At 35.3% G+C, this 20,040-nt stretch overlaps 1 protein-coding gene across 4 annotated transcripts in view; it reads left to right on the forward strand.

The window, feature by feature from the left end:
* Positions 1-20,040, forward strand: part of SPATA6 (spermatogenesis associated 6) — a 139,548-nt gene that overhangs the window by 55,862 nt on the left and 63,646 nt on the right. For 3 of the 4 annotated variants that reach the window (XM_055341804.1, XM_055341805.1, XM_055341807.1), the window contains 3 exons: positions 5,184-5,264; positions 10,092-10,385; positions 14,616-14,703. In XM_055341804.1, coding sequence (XP_055197779.1) covers positions 5,184-5,264; positions 10,092-10,385; positions 14,616-14,703 — 463 coding nt within the window. The remainder of the gene's footprint in view (positions 1-5,183; positions 5,265-10,091; positions 10,386-14,615; positions 14,704-20,040) is intronic. The other variant, XM_055341806.1, reaches the window with a different exon arrangement.

Here is a 20,040-nt window from a genome sequence, read left to right on the forward strand (position 1 = left end):
TTCAGATGTAAGTGAATGAAGAAACCCCACAGCTTTTGTAGGCCGATGGCAGTTCCAATTAGAGTGAGTAGCCCATTTGCCAAAAAGTTCACTTAAGTAAGGGATCAATAAAAGGGCAGAGATGAGCTCTCTACCCATTCCTGGCTGACTCTGAAACAGTGCCGAGCAACAAGATACTGTGAAAGCCCAGCAAAAAGTGAAACTCCATGGAAACTACGGACCAGACTGTATCTTTGAATATATTTTCCAAGCCATATACAGGTAATCAACAGAGTGGAACCCTTATAGTTTCACTGGATGACCACAAAGCTATATATACACAGGTGAGAGCCCTAGAAAGAATGGAAGAATCAAAAGACATGGTACCTCTATAAACTGAACAGCAAAATGGCAGATATAAATCCAATCATATCAATTGTTGTATTTAAATGTGAGTGGAAAAAACACTCCCATTAGTAGTTTGTTGTTCTGGCAGATGACAATGCACTTTTCCTCAATTCTTGTAACATCTGGCCGAGTCTTGGGCTCTTCTTCTGAACCCATTGCTTTGGCAAAAATTCAGTCACACCTGGGTTTAAATCTTAGCACTCTCATAGGCTACCTGACTAAACTTGAACAAAGCACTATAATATGAAGATCTCACAGGGCTACTGGGTGGATTAATGAAGCCTTGTAGATGGTTATAGTAGTACCTGGCAGAGAGAACACTCAGTAAATGTGCATTATATGCTGATGGCTGGGGAGATCATGACAGTGCTGATGATAATATCCCCTTTAGACTATGAACTCTATAGAAACAATATGTGGCTTTCTCATCTTTGAATTTAACTCTTAGCACAGTACTTTGCATGGAGTAGGTACTTAAATGCCACTTGATGGAATTAAATGAACAAACTACATCTTCTAGACTTCACAGAGGAACTGACATTTGAGATGGAGTGATGATTAATTTTATGTGTCAACTTGGTTAGGTTATGGTGCCTAGTTGTTTGGTCAAACGCTAGTCTAGATGTTACTGCGGTAGTATTTTGTAGATGTAATTAATATTTATAAACAGTTCAATTGAAGTATAGGAGATTACCATTGACAAGGTAGGTTGAACTCATCCAATTAGTCGAAGGCCTGAAGAGTAAAAATTGAGGTTTCCTGAACAATAAGGAATTCTGCTTCAAAACTGTAATGTAGAAATACTGCCTCATTTTTCAGCCTGCTATCATGCTTACAAATTTCACATTCCAGACTGCAATATCAACTTCTGTCTACATTGCCAGCCTGTGGATTGCCCTATGGATTTTGGACTTGCCACTCTTAACAATTGCATGAACCAAATCCTTAAAATAAATCTTGCGTTCTCGTGTGCGTGCTCTCTCTCTTTCTATATATATATTTTTTCATAAATAAATAAATATATGTGTGTATATATATACACACACACACACATATATATATATATGTATATATATATATATATATATATATATATATATATTTATCCTACTAGTTCTTTTTCCTGGAGAATCTCAACTGATACTTATTTGGTTTTGAAAGCTCAGTGAAAATAATGGCTAAAACATTGAGTATTTACAATGTGACCAGCAACATATGGGGGAGGGTAAAGTGATAAGTTGCAGTTCAGGGTGTGGTAGTTATAAAATACGTCCACAAATGGTTTGATACTTCTCTCTTCCAAAGGCAGAGCTGATTCTCCACACTATACTTAGCAACTCTAACAGATAAAATGTGGTGAAGTGACAGTATTAGACTTTGGAGTCACTAAATGTATTGTGGCTTCCTCCTCGCTTTCACTCTTGTATCAGTCACTTTAGGCTAAGCCAACTGCCATGCATGAAGACACTTAATAAGCACCTCTATAGAGAGGGTAAAAGCTGGAAAGGTTTTGCTAGAATGTTTGTGAAAGCTTGTGGGATGTAGAGAAATATCCAATGAAATGGATTGTATGTTTGAGACTTTCCAATAGAAAGTTAGAGGGTCTGCTTGGTTTTCTCTTGCTGCTTTATAGCAAAATATGAGAGGAGAGAGAGGAACAAAAGGAAAGGCTGTTTAGCAAAAAGGAGTTGGAACTTATATTTTCTGAAGATTCCCAGCTTTTCCCAATGGCAAATAAAACTACAATTAAGGAATGACTTCTGAGCAAAAATCATTCCAGGCACTTTTGAAAAATTGTGTTCTGATGATAAAACCAAGGGTAGTAACTATAAAATCCTTCATTAAAATCTCAGAAAGATCTAAGACGTTGCCTCAGAAAATAAACATTGGTTTTTCAAAGATCCTTCAGGGGAGTCTCAGCAGAAACTGTGTGTGGAAAAGGCTGCAGCTTGTGTCTAATGGAATGAACTTCAGTAAGATTCACATGAGAACCAGTATGTTTTTTAAGAGCATTGCATTGATGGAAATACCACCAGCTTGGTCTGAAATGCAGAGAGACCTCACAAAATGAAAAGGCCATTGGACCCCCAAAATTCTGGTGTCAGGACTCACACTCAGAACACTGTGCAGCTCTAAACACGGCCTGCCTCTCCTTGGAAAGGAATGATAATTCAAAGGTTGGAAGCAAGAGCCCAGAGGAGCCCAGAGGATAGTTATTTCTTGATTAAACTTCTTTTTTTTTATTTTTATTTTATTTTTATTTTTATTTTTATTTTATTTTATTTTTAAAATTTTTTTTCTTGATTAAACTTCTAATCAAGGAACTTCTAATATTTTCCTGGACAGATTTTAGAATTTCTATAGGCCAGTGATTCCCTTTTGACTTAATTCCTCCCCCCCCCCTTTTTTTAAGATTTTATTTATTTATTCATGAGAGACACAGAGAGAGAGGCAGAGACACAGGCAGAGGGAGAAGCAGGTTCCATGCAGGGAACCCGACATGGGACTCGATCCCGAGTCTGCAGGATCACGTCCTGGGCCAAAGGTGGGGCCAAGCTGCTGAGTCCCCCGGGCTGCCCATTTCCTCCCTTTTTGAACAAGAATATCTATAGTGATTATGCTGTGCCTACTACATGTGTGTACTTTGGGGAATGTATGGGACAGATAACTTGTCTCTTTGATTCATAAGTCTTCTAACTGTGAGAAACTGTATTCTAGAAACTATCCTTTTTTTTTAAATATTTTATTTTATTTTATTTTACTTTTTAAATTTATGATAGTCACACACACACACAGAGAGAGAGAGAGAGAGAGAGGGGCAGAGACATAGGCAGAGGGAGAAGGCTCTGTGCACCAGGAGCCCGACGTGGGATTCGATCCCTGATCTCCAGGATCACGCCCTGGGCCAAAGGCAGGCGCCAAACTGCTGCGCCACCCAGGGATCCCTCTAGAAACTATCCTTAAAGAACCACATCTGGGTGGCTTAGTGGTTGAGCATCTGCCTTCGGCTCAGGGCTTGGTCCTGGGTCCTGGGATTGAGTCCCACATCAGGCTTTCCACAGGGAGCCTGCTTCTCTCTCTGCCTATGACTCTGCCTCTCCCTGTATCTCTCATGAATAAACACATAAATCTTAAAAAAAAAAATAAAGAACCACATCTGAGAAGGCTGAATAAGGATTTGACTTAGATGCCAACATCTTGGATTTCAAGCTGAAGTTGGAAAAGGATGAGACTTTTCTTTCTTTCTTTGTTTTTTGTTTGGGTTTGTTTTTGTTTTTGTTTTGTAGGGTATGAATTTAGTTTACACATGAAAGGAGTGTAAGTTAACTTGTGGTCAGAGGGTGGACTGTGGTGGTTTTAAGATATGTCCACAAAATTTTTGATGTTTCTCAGCTGAAAAGGAAGTCTTAACTCCTTTCTCGTTGAGTGTTGGCTGTACTTCAGGACTCTAAATAGTATGTGATAGGTGTGACAGTGCTAGGCTTAGGAGACTAGGTTATAAAAACAATTGTGGCTTCCCCCTTGCTTTGTTTTGGGAGAACTAGCTGCCATGGCATGAGGACACTCAAGCAGTCTTATGGAGAGATTTATGGCATGAGGAGCTGAGTCCTTTTGATAAAAAACAGGCAAGAACTGAGACCTCCAGCCGACATTTATGTGAATGAGCCTTCTGAGGAAGTAGATCCTCCAACCCCAGGCAAACTGCAGATGACAGCAGCCCAAATGGCAATCTCATGAGAGATTTCAAGCCAGAACCACCCAGTTCAGCCTCTGCCAGATTCCTGACCCATAGAAACTATGTGAGATAGGTGTTTACTCTTGTTTTAAACTGCTAAGTAATCTGTTGTGAAGCAATAGATAACAAACAAGTAGGCATAGTGGGCATCATTAATAAAAGTTATGTTTGCATAAAAATAATCATTTAGTTAGTTCTTAGGCAACTCATATTTACCTTTCCTGTAATGTAATGTTTGAAACTCTAATGGTCAAAGGCTGGGTTTGTAAAGGACAAGCATCTGCTGCTATATTCAAATGAAGTCGCACTGGACATACACAGTATCTTTTAATGCTTCATTGAATGTACAGTTTGTGTGCTTCCAAATATTTTGGCAGGTACTTCATGACTGTTCCTTTGAATTTTACCATTTGTCTCCACTTACTTCAAAACAGTGTTCAAGCTGATGTTTGAAATGTTGCAAGAAATAGAAGCCAGGTTCATTCATAGATCTGAGTGTAACCTATATGTTATAGGAAATTGGAGGAAGTGGAGGAATTGGTAGAGACTTTCCTCTCTTCTGTTTTCAAGGACTGCATACCTAGAAGTTATAATTTTATACAGCTCAGTGGAAGAGTCCTTTCTAAATATAAAATTACCCTCCCCCCAGTTGTCATTGGACTTAGGAATGAGGAGACTATCCAAAGTATTTCTTGATTATGTAGTTAAGTATGTCTTAATAAGAGCTCAGATCCATTAACTGTTTTTATATATTTATCACCTTAATTTTATATCATAGTTTAAAAATCTTAGAATAATTTGACAGGGAAATACTTGAAAATTAAAAAATATATTAATTTTTACATAAAGGTAATCATAAGCGTATTATCAGCAATGAAACTGCTTCTTGCTAACATTTATTAGCATCACTGTGTTGTCTTATTTTTAATAAGAAAGTCATACTAACAAATGAAGCAGCTATATCTTGACAAATATTTGTTACTTCAGGTCATAGTTTTATCAACAGTAATTATATTTTTTTAAAAATCAAAATGTCTAATAATACCCTTTTTCCCCTCAGGGAATTGCTCCAAAGCTGGAATTTTCTACAACCTCAGTGATTACTGAATGTCTGATAAGTTCAAGGAAGTGCCGCACTCAGGTTGAAATCATTTATTTAAAGTTTTTTAATAGTTTACCTTATTTGTTCATATCTATGGGCATTGGGCAAGAATTATTATTTTATTTTGGCTGCAACTCTTTTCACTTTTTCAGGTTAATCTTTAGTAAGCAAAACAGTTATAAGATATTTAGCAGTTTGGTTGCATCTTAAAAATGAGAGTGAAGAGTTTGGTACACATGATAGATGGTGCCATGGTATTATTATTTTATGACTTAATGGGCCTTTTTTTTTTAATGCAAAGAAATCTGTCCTCCAGAAAGATGTTGAGATCAAGAAGACCCACTGAGAACTAGATTGGAGGCTTCTATAGATCTTATAGAAGTTACAGGTGACTGCAGGAAGTTCAAAGGATAACTTCTGGCAAATGTGACCAGAGATTCTCATGTGGAGATATTGATGTTAAATTAATGTGGTTTCTTGAGTGTCTCTAATTCCTTAAATGACTCTTGCTCAGTTTGGTGGCCATACTGATGCTGTCAGACCAAGGGAACCTTGGACGCTCCAACCTAAGTACCTTCAATATTTGTAAAAACTGTCTTTAGTAAACTGAGATATCTGGACCTGATATTTCATTCTGGTTTAACTTTTTACTGAGTCACCAGGATTATCTTACTGCCTTGTCCACAAGTTATCTAATAATGTCTAGTCATCACTTATATCTAGTTATGATCAGGTAACAATGACTAGTCTGTAATGAAGAGCCAGTATCCATATAAAGCCCAGAGGACCCAAACAAGACAGGACTGGACCTATGATGGAAAGAGTGAAGAGTTAATTTACTGCATTCTCAGTTTCACAGTAAATTTGCTGAGGATGGTAACTGTGACATAAGCTAAGAAAGGTAGAGCATGGTTATATAGGATTATCAAAAGATATATTTTATATATCTTATTTTGTTTAGCAAGATACATAGTATGCCAATTTGTCTATAATTATTTATCTTTGAAATGAGAGCTGAAATGCAACTATGAGAGATCTAATAGCCTGTCCTTGCCAAATGCAAAGGTATTACTGACTTGTTTTGAGACATGCACTGTACATATTTATAAATTGTTAAAAATATTTTACCTGGACTCAGACAACATTTTTCTCTCCTCATTGGGGTATGCCCTTCTGGTGATTGGGTAGAAAAGTCTTTTTTTTTTTTTTTGTATGAAGTATGGCATATGCACAGAAAAGTACTCAAGTATATAGCTCAGTGGAAGAGTCCTTTCTAAATGTTAAATTACCCCCCCATTGTCATTGGACTTATTTTTTTTTATTTTTTTTGTTTTTATTTTTTTATTTTTATTTTTAATTTTTATTTATTTATGATAGTCACACACAGAGAGAGAGAGGCAGAGACATAGGCAGAGGGAGAAGCAGACTCCATGCACCGGGAGCCCGACATGGGATTCGATCCCGGGTCTCCAGGATCGTGCCCTGGGCCAAAGGCAGGCGCCAAACTGCTGCGCCACTCAGGGATCCCTGTCATTGGACTTAAACTAACATTTTCCCCTATAAACTTTTGAGAAGGCTCATTTCTTTTTTTTTTAACTTGCTATTTCAGTGTTTGTCATTTGTTCTTTATTAAGCAGATGTAAGAAAATAGGATAGGTTTTGGTGTCAGTGTTTAAGAAAATATACTTCAGAATCAGACAGATCTGGGTTCAAGTTCCTTACAATTCTGCTTTAAAGATGAAATTGGAGAATAGGTAATGTGTCTGGCACATAGCATATAATTAATGAATTTGACAGCTATTACTAAGCTTTCTTTTTTTAAAAGATAATTAGGAGAGAAGACAGTACTTAAAACAAGATAGAAAACATTATCTGGCACAACAGAGTATACACTTACACATTAAAATTTTAAATGTCAACAGACAGAATGTTCATCTTATTTGACCTTATTTGAGAATGTGATACATCTGCTTTTTTAATAGTATTAGTTAAATTTAAAATTTTAATGGCTGTAAAGCAGCATTTTCAGATTCAAACATAAGAATGAGACAAACCATTTTGATTTTTAAAAGAGGAATGAATGAGAGAAACTATAAAATTATTTAAGTTCACAATTACTTATAATGATCTTTATTCCTTTTGACACACAATTTTCAAATTGATGTTTTGTTACCAATTGGATAGATTGAAAAAATTGAGCATATTAATGTGATTTTCTGAAAGAAAACTAGTTTTCTACTTTTTATCTAGTAAAGGTAGATTAGTTAAGTATCAGTAGTAGTTTTATTATTTTGTATGCTCTATCGGGTAGTTTTTGCTGTGTAAAAAGCAATACTAAGTGGCTTAAAACATTTCTCACAGTTCTGTGGATTGGTTGGGGGTTTCTTTTGGTTTGAACTGGTGAGGCTAGGGCTGAATGATCTAGTATGGCTTCACTCATGTCTGGCAGTTGGCTGAATTTTTGGTTTGGGAGGGACTTTATATTTCTGGTAATTGGTTTGATTTTAGCTGCAGCACTGGCCACAAGACTGTCATCGTCAAGTAGGCTAATTTTGACTCATTCCCATGGAGGCAGGAAGGTTTTCAAAAAGGAGTAAAAGACTTTTCAAGTCTGTGTCACATGCTATGTTAACAGCATGTAACAGCCACTATTTTAAGTTTTACTGGGCAGTATCAGGCTGCATTAAGGATTGAGTAGAGTTAGCATGTATCTGTAGTTGACATACCACAGTTTATAACTTATTCTAGTAGTATTCAACATTCAAAAACTCCAATGAAGAAGATGAAGTTATTTTAGGTTTGGTATAATCAGAGATCAGTGAGGAGGAACTTTACAGCATTGCTGAAATGGACAATAATGGGGTTCATCTGGGTCTGGAGGTAAGAGATACTAAAAATGTATGAATGTCTGAGCAAAAGAGCTCCAGAGACTGAGAAGGTGAGGAAGGTAAGTAGCAGATGGAGTGAGAATAAAAGAAGTAGAATGAGGAAAAATAGTTTTGGTCAGCAAGGGATTTTCAGAGTTGAGATACAATAGATCTGCATAAAAAAAAACAAACAATAGATCTGCATAATGATGAAATCTAAGATGAGGTAGAAAAAGGTAATTAAAGCTGAGTCTAAGATTCTGGAAAGTTTCACTGCTTTGAACATGTATTAAACCTCAAAGGTGAGCTAACATTCCTGCTTCCGTGCATCAGTGTGATGTCATAGAGATGGATGAAGTGTGATAAGGTAGAAAATTTCTGAATTACTGGTTGAAGTCATTGAACAAGGTGGGAGAAGGGCTGGGAACACATCCGCAGCTGTAGAGGAAAAATGAGGAAATAATCTGATGCTGCAGGTTTGTATGATTTCATGGACTTATTTTTCCAATTGGAAAATATTATTTTTTCCTGTTTATCTACTTCCAAAAAATATTTGACTTTTACCTTCTATATCACGTTTATGTTTTATTTACTTAGAATAGATATCCTTAGTGAGTAGGGAAGGAGAGGTTGAGCAAACAGGGAGGTAGGATTGGTAGTTTTTAAAATGATTAAAGTTAGGAATACAAAGATTCTCAACTGCCCATTTTCTTTAATACTGAAACCTTGTAATTTTAGATAATGAGTCAAGAGTAATTGTAATCTAAATTTTAAGGTACTTATAAGGCAGAGACTAAATGTTACCCTAATAATATAAAAATGTTTATAAATGTAACATTTGTTTTTTTAAATTTTAGACTGCTAATCAATTATACTGGTAGAGTACTAGTCATTAAAATCTATATGTGTCTTTTATGTCTTTTTACTTTTATAAAAATATGGAATCAGAATTAAGATGATATGACTATTGGTCACAGAATAATAAAGTTTTAGTTTGGAGGAGATCTTAAATTCTAATCACTTTGTATAATCCAAATAATACATTTCTTTCTTTTTTTAAAAAATTTTTATTTATTTATGATAGTCACACAGAGAGAGAGAGAGAGGCAGAGACATAGGCAGAGGGAGAAGCAGGCTCCATGCACCAGGAGCCCAACGTGGGATTCGATCCCGGGTCTCCAGGGTCGCGCCCTGGGCCAAAGGCAGGCGCTAAATCGCTGCGCCACCCAGGGATCCCCAAATAATACATTTCTTGAAAATGTGTATAAAGCTGTTTTTCAGATGTTCACAGTGTACATGTGCATGTAATCACAGCAGCATAAATGAAACTTATTTTAATCATTTTCTCCATAATGATTTCATAAGCAACTACTTAGCCATGTGTATTTGTAACATTACTAAAGAGAGCCCTCTTGGGCCACATGGGTGGCTCAGTTGGTTAAGCTCCAACTCTTGATTTTAGCTCAGGTCGTGATCTCTGGGTCCTGGGATTTTGAATCCCGTGTTGAGCTCTGTGTTAAGTCTGCTTAAGATCCTGTCTTTCTCCCTCTGCCCTCCCCAATCTCTTCACTCTCTCTAAAAACAAAAGAGAGAGCCTTCTTAAATTATATAGGCAATTACTTGGATACTTAACTACAAATGATAAACCAATGTTTACATTAATTCTTTAGTACACTGAAAACTAATTTTTTCTGACCTTGGTCTTAGATTTTTCATATGATTTAATATTTGGCTTTTATTTTCAGAAGTACTTGTTAGACTTAAGAATACCATATACTTGATTAACTACTAGACAAAGAGTAATCTTTATCTAGCATAGATAGAAAAGAGTAATCTTTGTCTAGCATAGATAGAAAAGACTAATCTAGTTGGCTTTCATAGATTATATGTGCCTTAGATTAATTTTTAAAGTTTTTTTCTACTTGTAATTTATAGATAGATCTATATATATCTCAACATATATCTTCTGCCCAAGTTAATTTTTATTTTTTGTGTTTAGGATAAATTTATTTACCATACGGCTCCAGTTGAAAAATCACACGGCAGACTGCAAAGCAGAACATCGAGATCACAAAAGAAAAAATCCAAGTCACCTGAGAGAAATAAATATTGCATAAATGCAAAAAACTACGAACAGCCTACAATTTCTTCAAAATCACACTCTCCATCTCCCTACACAAAAAGACGCATGTGTGAGCTATCTGAAGACACCAGGCGGCGGCTGGCCCATTTAAATCTGGGACCCTATGAATTCAAAAAAGAAACAGATAAACCTCCATTTGTGATTAGACATGTATGTGTTCTTTTAAACATATCCATTTGAAACCGATCTAATCTGTTCTTTCACTAAAATATTATTCTGAAACTTCTTTCAACTTCTGGCTTTTATTAATGATATTCTTTCTTGAACTGTTAGCCCAGCAATCTAAACTGGAAAATTAACTTAGAGTAAAAGAACATTCTTTTGTCAGTCTTTAAACCTGACAGAGATCAAGTTCCTTTATGATTGCCATGTTAAATCCTTTAAGTACCCATTTCCTTTCTTCGTATACACTGGACAGTGTAATAACTACAAATTAAACTTAGATATAATTAACATTAGTACTAAAATGGCAGCGTAGGGTTTAATTTTTTTTAATTTTTTTTTTCAGAGTAGGGTTTTAAAAGAAGACCAACTTTCTTTATAAAAAGGAAGACTCCCTTTTTATAGCCTTTTAAAAAATTAAAATGGAAAGTTAAGTTTCCTTTGAAATATCCCTTGGGTAAACCTTATATAATGGATCTTTGAAGCAAATCATTATTTGATGGGGATGGGAAGGCCTTTAAAGTGAAGAGAGTTAACTTAGGGTAGTGTAGTTCTAATATTCCCAAACAGAAGACTGCTTTTGAAATGGTTTAAGCTTAGAACTGTGTTCATGTGATAGGTAGACTTTGGCTAATTTTAAAGGTCTATAATATTTCAGGATTTTTAATAAAGGACTTAGAAATGCTCATAGTTTCTTAAATTTTTGTAAAGAATTTTTATCTTAGAAGCATTTCTTTAACAAAAGCTGGCAAATTAATAAAAAATTACTTATAAATACATATAATAATATGTGTTAATATTTAAGTGCCTATAGAAGTAAAACAACTTTTGAGGTTATCTATAAAGTTATTTCTTTTTTTTATAAAGTTATTTCTGACTTTAATGTCTAATTCATTTTTTCTAAATTCTAATATGTAAATATAAATGTAAACATGTAAAGATGCTCCTTAGATAGTTCAGTTTTTTTTTTAAGATTTTATTTATTTATTCATGAGAGAGGCATAGGCAGAGGGAGAAGCAGACTTCCTGTGGGAAGCCTGATGCGGGACTTGATCCCAGGACCCCAGGATCATGACCTGAGCCGAAGGCAGTGGCTCAACCACTGAGCCACCCAGGCGTCCCACTTCTTGGATAGACTGATGGGTTTTTGAAAATATACCATCTGAAAATTCAGATTTTTTGTGTGATATTTTTTAATTTTAAATGTAATTACATTTAAGCAACATTTCATTCCATTTTTATATTTTGACTATGAATCCTTTATTCTTTAGCCTTAAGTAACAAAATTTTTTATTGTAAAAAGAAAACTTATAATAGGTACTTTTCAATGATAATGTTTTATTGAGATTATTGTGATTATATTTGTTTTATTTCTATAGAATTTATTTATGGGTACTGGCCACATTTTTTTGTTGGTGGAATAATAGCCAGATAAGATTTACTGTTTGATGTTTGATGGCAGTTTCAGAAACCTTTCAATTTATAACTGGTCATAGTTGTAAACTAAGTTGAAAAGAAAGGATATATTAAATTCTAATCTGAAGGAATAGTAGCATTTTAATTAAAATGCCTATGTGCAGAATAACCAGTAATAGTTCGTGGTAGTTAGCCACACACAAAAAAAAAAATTGTGGAGGGAAATAACTTCTCTTCAAATGCTCATTAAGTTACTGTTTTTCACACAGGTGTTCAAAGTGGAATTAATTCTAATACTGCTGGGTGTAGACCTTAATGTTTTCACTGAAGAGATTTCCTTTACAGCTTTCCAATGAACAGAAAAAATGCATACGTCTAAGCCTCCAGTTATATTATATATGCTTATATTATTGTATAGGAAACTGAATTTTTCCAATTGTATTTGCATAGAGATATCATTTCTTCCCCTGTAGCCATTCACAATTTCAAAAGTACTTGATAAACAAAATTTTAATTTCACAGGCACCTGTTAAGTGTCCAACTCTTGATTTCAACTCAGGTCATGATCTCAAGGTTGTGAGATGGAGCCCTACATCAGGCTTCATGCTGGACATGGAGTCTCTTTCAGATTCTCTCTCCCCCTCTGCCCCTCCCCCTTGGCGGCACACATGCTCTCTTTCAAGAAAAATAATTTTATATATGCATATGTAAAAAGTTAATAATACTTTTATTTTTTTAAAAAGATTTTATTTGTTTATTTTTGAGAGCACAGAGAAAGGCAGAGACAAAGGCAGACAGAGAAGCGGCCTCCTCACAGAGAGCCTTTCTTGGGACTCAGTCCCCAACCCGGGATCATGACCTCAGCCAAGGGCAGATGCTCAACCATTGAGCCACCCAGGTGTCCCAAAAGTTAGTACTTTTAGGAAAGACATTCTAGTTTTACATGCATCATGTGAAAAAGTCTTAAGGTAGTAAAGAGCAGTTTCAAGAAACCAACCAACATGCTCCCAAGCAAACTGGCACTATCATCCCAGAAAAGTTAAACAGAATTATTTTCTTTTTCGTTCATACAGAATAGGATCTTTTTTTTCTGTTGCAGTAAAATACTCATAAAATGCACCACTTCAACCATTTCAAAGTATATAATTCAATGGCAGTATTGTGCAACTGTCACAACTGTCTAGTTCCAGAACTTTTTCATCATCCTGAAACCCTGTATTCATTAAGCATTCATTCAGCATCTCTCCCTTTCTTCAGCCCCTGGTATGGATATGTACCACAGTTTGTTCATCTGTTCATCTGTTGATGGACATTGAGCTGTGTTCACCTTCTGGTGTGTGACTAGTGCTGCTATGAACATTCAAACACAAGTTTCCATTTGAGTACCTGTTTTAATGCCTAACTGCTTTAATACCTAAGAGTGGAATTGCTGGGTATGTCTGTGTTTAACTTTTGAGGAATTATCAAACTGTTTTCCACAGAGGCTGTACCATTTTGCATTCTCTTCAGCAATGTATGAGGGCTTTACTTTATCTACATTCTTGCCAATACTATTTTGCTTTGTTTTCTTTTTATTATAGACCTCCAAGGGGTGTGGAGTGGTCTCTCATTATGGCTTTTTTTTTCCTATTATGGTTTTAATTCACATTTTCCTTATAAGTAATGATGTTGAGCATCGTTTTATGTGCCCTTTAGCCATTTGTATATTTTCTTTGGAGTAATGTCCATTCAAGTTCTTTGTCTATTTTTAATTGGATTTTTTTGTCTGATATTTACTTGTAAGTTTTCTTTCTATATTTAGGATTCTAAATCTTTATCAGGTATGATTTGTTAATATTTTCTCATTGTATGACTTCTTTTTTCACTCTCCTTATTCTAAAGCTTAATTTTTTAAAAAATGTGGTAAAATGTACACAATATAAAATTTACCATTTTAACCATTTATAGTTTAGTGGCATTAAGCACATTCACATCATGAAGTAGTATCTCTCCCCGTGATTTTGAATTATATTTCCCTAATGATTAGTGATATTGAATATTTTTGTGCTTATTTGTCATTTGCATATCTGTTGGAGAAATGTGTACTTAAGTTCTTTGCCCACTTTTTGAGAGAGTTTTTTTTTACTGAGTTGTAGAAGTTTCTTTATATATTTGGGATATCAGTGCCTTGTCAGATAATTATTTGCAAATATATATTTTTATTAAATGGTTTGCTTTTCACTTTCTTAATAGTGTCCTTTTATGTACAAAATGTTTAATTTTGATCAATGGAGGTATCTTTTTTTACAGTTTATATCACTGACTTTTTTTCTTTTTCATTAGAAAACATGCTTAAAAAAAAAGAAAACATGCTTGACTATAATAATCTGTGAGCTATAAAGCATTCGGCATGCTGGGCTCTGAACATAGCCAAGTGAAGATGCTGTTAGAATTCAGTATCTGTTCAAGTAGCAAATCCTAAACTTGCTTTTTAAAATGTAGCAAAATAGATTCCCCTTTTTGTAGCTTTTTTAATGGAAAACCAACTGGGCAATAGGGTAACAGATATTTCAACTACATTTATAATTTGAAATTATAAATTTCAAATTTATAATTAAAAATTTCTGGAGTTTAATTTCAATTTTGTTTAAACATGAACAGTAAAATACTCAACTAAGCTCTGGCTTCTGAACGTGCCTGAACCACACAGGCCTTGTCATGCCAACCTGATGACTACAGTCTTTGTACTTGAGTTAATTTTCTGGTACCATGAGACTAAAAAGAAAATTTAAGTTCTTTGACTTTAAATCCTTCATCTTCTAGGTCGACCCCCCAAGTCCCAGGACTGATGCTTTATTTGGATCTTCTGGCAGAGACTGTGAAAGAGATGGATGGTCCAGGATGCACAATGGTAAGTTAAAAGTTGTCTCTCTTCATTGCTTTAGTTGCCTTGGCTACAATCAAGGCTTTCACTTGGCATTAATGAACCAAAATAGATTCTTTGCTATATTATTGGTAAATAAGGCATAGGGCTACTTTTTAAGACTCATGGGATGCCCATATAAGTACTCTCTAAAAATAATAAAATTTCTGTGTGGCCATAAACTAATCTCCCTCTTTGAGATTCAAAATACATAGTAGCATATTAAAGACTGATACCTTCTCGTGAAGAAAAAAAACAACTTGATTTTGTTTTGCTCAATGATTTCTAAATTTATTTGACTATGGAACCATACTCCTTAGTTTGTGGAATAGGCTTTGGGAAACACCATAATAAAAAGAGTTTAAGGTTACAGGTTTTGGACATACATTTACACATGTATTTGAGTACTTTCTCTGTCACTTATTCATAAATTGAGCATTCTTTTTTTTTTTTTAAGATTTCATTTATTTATTCATGAGAGACACAGAAGAGAGACAGAGTGAGGCAGAGGCACAGGCAGAGGGAGAAGCAGGCTCCTTGCAGGGAGCCCGACGTGGGACTCGATCCTGGGTCTCCAGGGTCACGCCCTGGGCTGAAGGCAGCACTAAAGCGCTCAGCCACTCGGGCTGCCCTAAGTTGAGCATTCTTAAATCATTTTAACTACTTTGATAGTATATTGCAGAATGAAGATGATATGGTAAATATGACCATGTAAAATACCGTAGCACATAGGTCTTTTTTTTTTTTTTTGCACATAGGTCTTAATATCAGCAGTTAATACTTACATTTCTGAAAAAATAGTGTCCTTTAAGTTTAGTTTACAGAAATCTTTCTTTTTTATAATATTCCCTGGCTCTAATGATTAGTTATTTTTTCAGTTCAATCTGGAGATGACTTTTATGAAGATTAAATAGTATTGTATGACTTTAGGGATATTTGAGTGTTAATATCTATAGTCATTGGTTAGTTTGGCAAGTATTCCCCAGCAACCTTTAAGTTAATTCACTACACACTGGGAAAGGCATAGAAGAAGAAAAATGAGAGAGTGAAAAAAATACAATCATAACATGTAGTGGGCTCCATCTCTTTTTGTTTCTAAACTGTAATCTGGAGTCTCTCTCTTTTAATGGGGAAATGAAACATTCTTCTCTGAGAACATGCAGAATTTGTGCTCATTTATTTTGCTTTTTTAGCATTAGCAGGGAGATAGATGTGGTAATCAATAAGTGTTTTATAACACAATAGCAAATTATATGAAATTAGGAACAGATGTTATACGCTGTTTCCCCTCTTGGAAGAAATTTATGGACATGGAAAATAAGCTTTAAGAACAAGAAAATCGAAAATAACTTCAATATAGATGTTTCTTTGGAAGATGTTTTTGGGATGAACGCAAGTGTCTGATTTCTCTTGATGATTATTATATATTTACGAGCAGAACTGTTTATTTGCTGTTCCCTCTTTATCTCCTCCCCCACCTCCAACTCTGTATGTATGTTTGTGTATAAACTTTTTTTTTTTGACAAGGACGTTGCTATTGGACAGAATTGTGTCCCTCCAAAATCCTTATGTTGAAGCTCTAACATAAAATGTGGTAGTATTTGGAAATGGGGCCTTTGGAAGGTAATTTTAGATAAGATTAGACGGTGGGGCCCTCATGATAGGATCAGTGCCCTTAAGGGAAGAGAAACCAGAGATCTTGCTTTCTGTCTCTGCCTTGTGAGGACACAAGCAGAAGGTAGCCATCTTCAAACCAGAACTAGACCCCTCCCCACAACCTGCCTGCACTGGCACCTGGATTTCAGACTTCCAGCCTCCAGAACTGTGAGAAATAAATGTCTGGTGTATATGCCCCCCAGTCTATATGATATTTTTTTATGGCAGCCAGAGACTAATGTAGATATTATGTGATATAATTATGAAAAGCAGGAAATTGACAATGATGTAATAATAATAACTAATCTATAGACCTAACTCTAACTTTGCTGCTTGTCCTCATAATATCTTTTTAGCAAAAGAAATTCCACATAATGCATGGCCTTCAGTTACCGTGTCTCTTCAGTTTTCCTTAGAATGCTCAGTTCCTTAAACTTTCTTTGTGTTTGACATTAATAATTTTGAAGAATACAGGCCAGTTATTTGGTAGAATGTCCCTCAATTTGGGTTTGTTTGATTTTTTTTTTCCCCTCATGATTAAATTTAGATGATTCATTTCCACCCCCTCTCCCCTCCAGAATACAACAAATGTGATGTTTACTCTCAGTGCAACATGTCAGGAAGTATGTGATACTGCTTTGTTACTGGTGATATTCATTTGCTCACTTAATTAAGATGGGGTCTGCTAGGCTTCTCCATCATAAAAATGCTATTTCTTCCCTTTGTAATTAATAAGGAGATACTTTGAGACTATTATATCCCGTTACTCCTTCACTTTGACCCCTTTAGCATACACACATTGATGATTCTTGCTTGAAACAATTTATTACTATTTTCCAAGTAGTAATTTTTTAAAATTCCATTATTCTTTGTACATTTAGTACTTGCTTTTCCATCTCATTTTTGTACTTTGAATGTCCTTGTTCTTTTAACTACCTTTTATTTTTCCTGTCTAGCAATTGGATGGTTGTGTTTTGGGGTCTCATCAATTATTGAAATACATATGGGAATTTCTTATAGAATCTCTTATGAGGACAGCCCGGTTGGCTCAGCGGTTTAGCGCCGCCTTCAGCTGGTGGTGTGATCCTGGAGACCCAGGATCGAGTCCCACATCAGGTTCCCTGTATGGAGCCTGCTTCTCCCTCTGCCTGTGTCTCTACCTCTCTCTTTCTCATGAATAAATAAATAAATAATCTAAAAAAAAAAAAGAATCTCTTATGATAGTGAATTTTCATTAGTGATTATTTTACTTAATTGGAAATTCTTAAAACTTTTCTTGCCAAATTATCTTGCCTAAAAATTCTTCAGTTTTTATAGGATACCATTTCATCACTATTGACTATTTTAGTCATTATAACTGCATGAGGATGAATTTAACTATATTTGATCAAGAAAAATGACAGAGGCCTGGACAGGCTGAGTGTCTTGTTGGAGAGTTACAGAACAGCTCTGGTCAGTCTGGGGTCCAACACTTCCTGGCCCAACCTCCTTACCCTCACCAACCTCCTCCTACTTTCTCTACTTCCACTTAGGTATATTTTTTTAAGATAAAATTTTCAAGCACAATTTCTTTATCTGGAATTTCCATAGTGTATCATTCCAATTGTAATATGTGTCGTCCTTTTAAAGAGATCCAGCATGTCTTCCGCTACAAGAATGTTTGTAAGCTTTAGCCAACCATTGGTGTTTTTGAGGAGAAAATTGAGGTTATCATCTGGGCCCCTTTTTATTTCCTTAGAATATGAAAAGATGTTAGATTCTGTTTCCCTCTTCAGGAAACTTCTCTTATTCCCTTCACTTGAAGATTCTTTTATGAGCTTCCACTAATCTCTTTGTTTGGTGGTTGTTTGTAAAGTAAAATAAGTTGGAAATTACGTTCCAAATCCTCCTATGTCATAACTTGAGTAGAGAGCAATAAATAGCAACATTAAACTCTTCTGAGTAAAGTAGCATAGTCATCATAAATATATTTGTTAGCAAAATATTTTATTTGTTTCAGCTTTTATTTAAATGTATGTTTCCTCATCTCATAGAGTCATCTCTATGATGAGCAGCAGAGCTATGTCATTTTTAGGAATTCATCTTTTAGTTTCTTCATTTCTTTATTATTTATTAAACATTCTTAAGAACTTTAGTAACCTATAATTTATATATCATAAATTTCACCTGCTTTGCGTACACAACTGAAGGATTTTAAATAAATTTGCGCAGTTGTAAAATCACCACAATCCATTCTTAGAGTATTTTTATCATCCGAAAGAGTTTCCTCATACTCATTTGCAGTAAATCTGTATTCCCACCCTGAGCCCCTATATTATTTCCACTTTTTGGCCATTATAAATGATGTTACTTTGAGCATTTGCATTGAAGTCTTCGCATAGATACATGTTTTTATTTCTTATGAATAGATAGGTAGGAGTGAATTGCTAGTTCATATGGTAAATTTATGTTTGACTTTTTAAGAAATCGCCACTGTTTTCCAACATGGCTGTACCATTTTACATTTCCACCAGCAGTATATGATGGTCTAGTTTTTCCACATCTTTGACAGCACTTGTTGTTGCCTTTATTTTTTTTTAATGGTAAAGCCACTTTATTATTATTATTTTTTAAGATTTTATTTATTTATTTATGAGAGATACAGGGACGGGGGGGGGCAGAGAGGGAGAGAGAACGTCAGAGACACAGGCAGAGGGAGAAGCAGGCTCCATGCAGGGAGCCTGATGTGGGACTCGATCCTGGGTCTCCAGCATCACGCCCTGAGCTGAAGGCAGATGCTTAACCGCTGAGCCACCCAGGTGTGCCTTGTTCTTGCCTTTATTTTAACCATTCTAGTGAGTAGGCAGTCCTGTCTCACTGCAATTTTATTTTAATTTACATCTGAGTAATGGCATTGAATATTTTTTCATGTACTTATTAGACATTAATTTATAATTTTTCTTGATCATCACTCTTCCAGTCACTGATAAGTGTGCTATTTGCTAGACTTCAGACAATAAAAAAATAGTGAGGGGAAAGTCAGAGACTTTTGCTGCTGAGACTTCAGACAGTGATAGAAATAAGAAAGAAGAAAACATCAGAAGTCAGAGTAAATAGTTTCTGGTGAAGGTATCACAAATGAGCAAGAGATAGAAAACACATGTTATATGTCTTTCCTTTTTAGAAGGTAGGATCTCCTGAGAGATACTCAACTGTGGTTTTATTTTATAAAGCGGGACATCTTAGCTTTGCTTCCAGTTATAGGGACTGGCAAATAGCAAACACATGGCTGAATGGCCCATAAATTCACAGGAGAACAGAGGCCAGCCTTACAATGCTATGTGTATATTAGGATAACAATAGGGTAAATACTGATAAAGGGGGATCCCTGGGTGGCGCAGCGGTTTGGCGCCTGCCTTTGGCCCAGGGCGCGATCCTGGAGACCCGGGATCGAGTCCCACATCGGGCTCCCGGTGCATGGAGCCTGCTTCTCCCTCTGCCTGTCTGTCTCTCTCTCTCTCTCTCTCTCTCTCTCTCTCTCTGTGACTATCATAAATAAATAAATAAATAAATAAATAATAATAAATAAATAAATAAATAAATAATAAATAATAAAATTTAAAAAAGAAAAAAATACTGATAAAGGAGTCCAGGGGCATGCTCTTTGAAGGTTCATAGGTACACACATTT

The sequence above is a fragment of the Nyctereutes procyonoides genome, unplaced genomic scaffold (genome assembly GCF_905146905.1).
Source record: "Nyctereutes procyonoides isolate TBG_1078 unplaced genomic scaffold, NYPRO_anot_genome, whole genome shotgun sequence".
Taxonomy (NCBI): domain Eukaryota; kingdom Metazoa; phylum Chordata; class Mammalia; order Carnivora; family Canidae; genus Nyctereutes; species Nyctereutes procyonoides.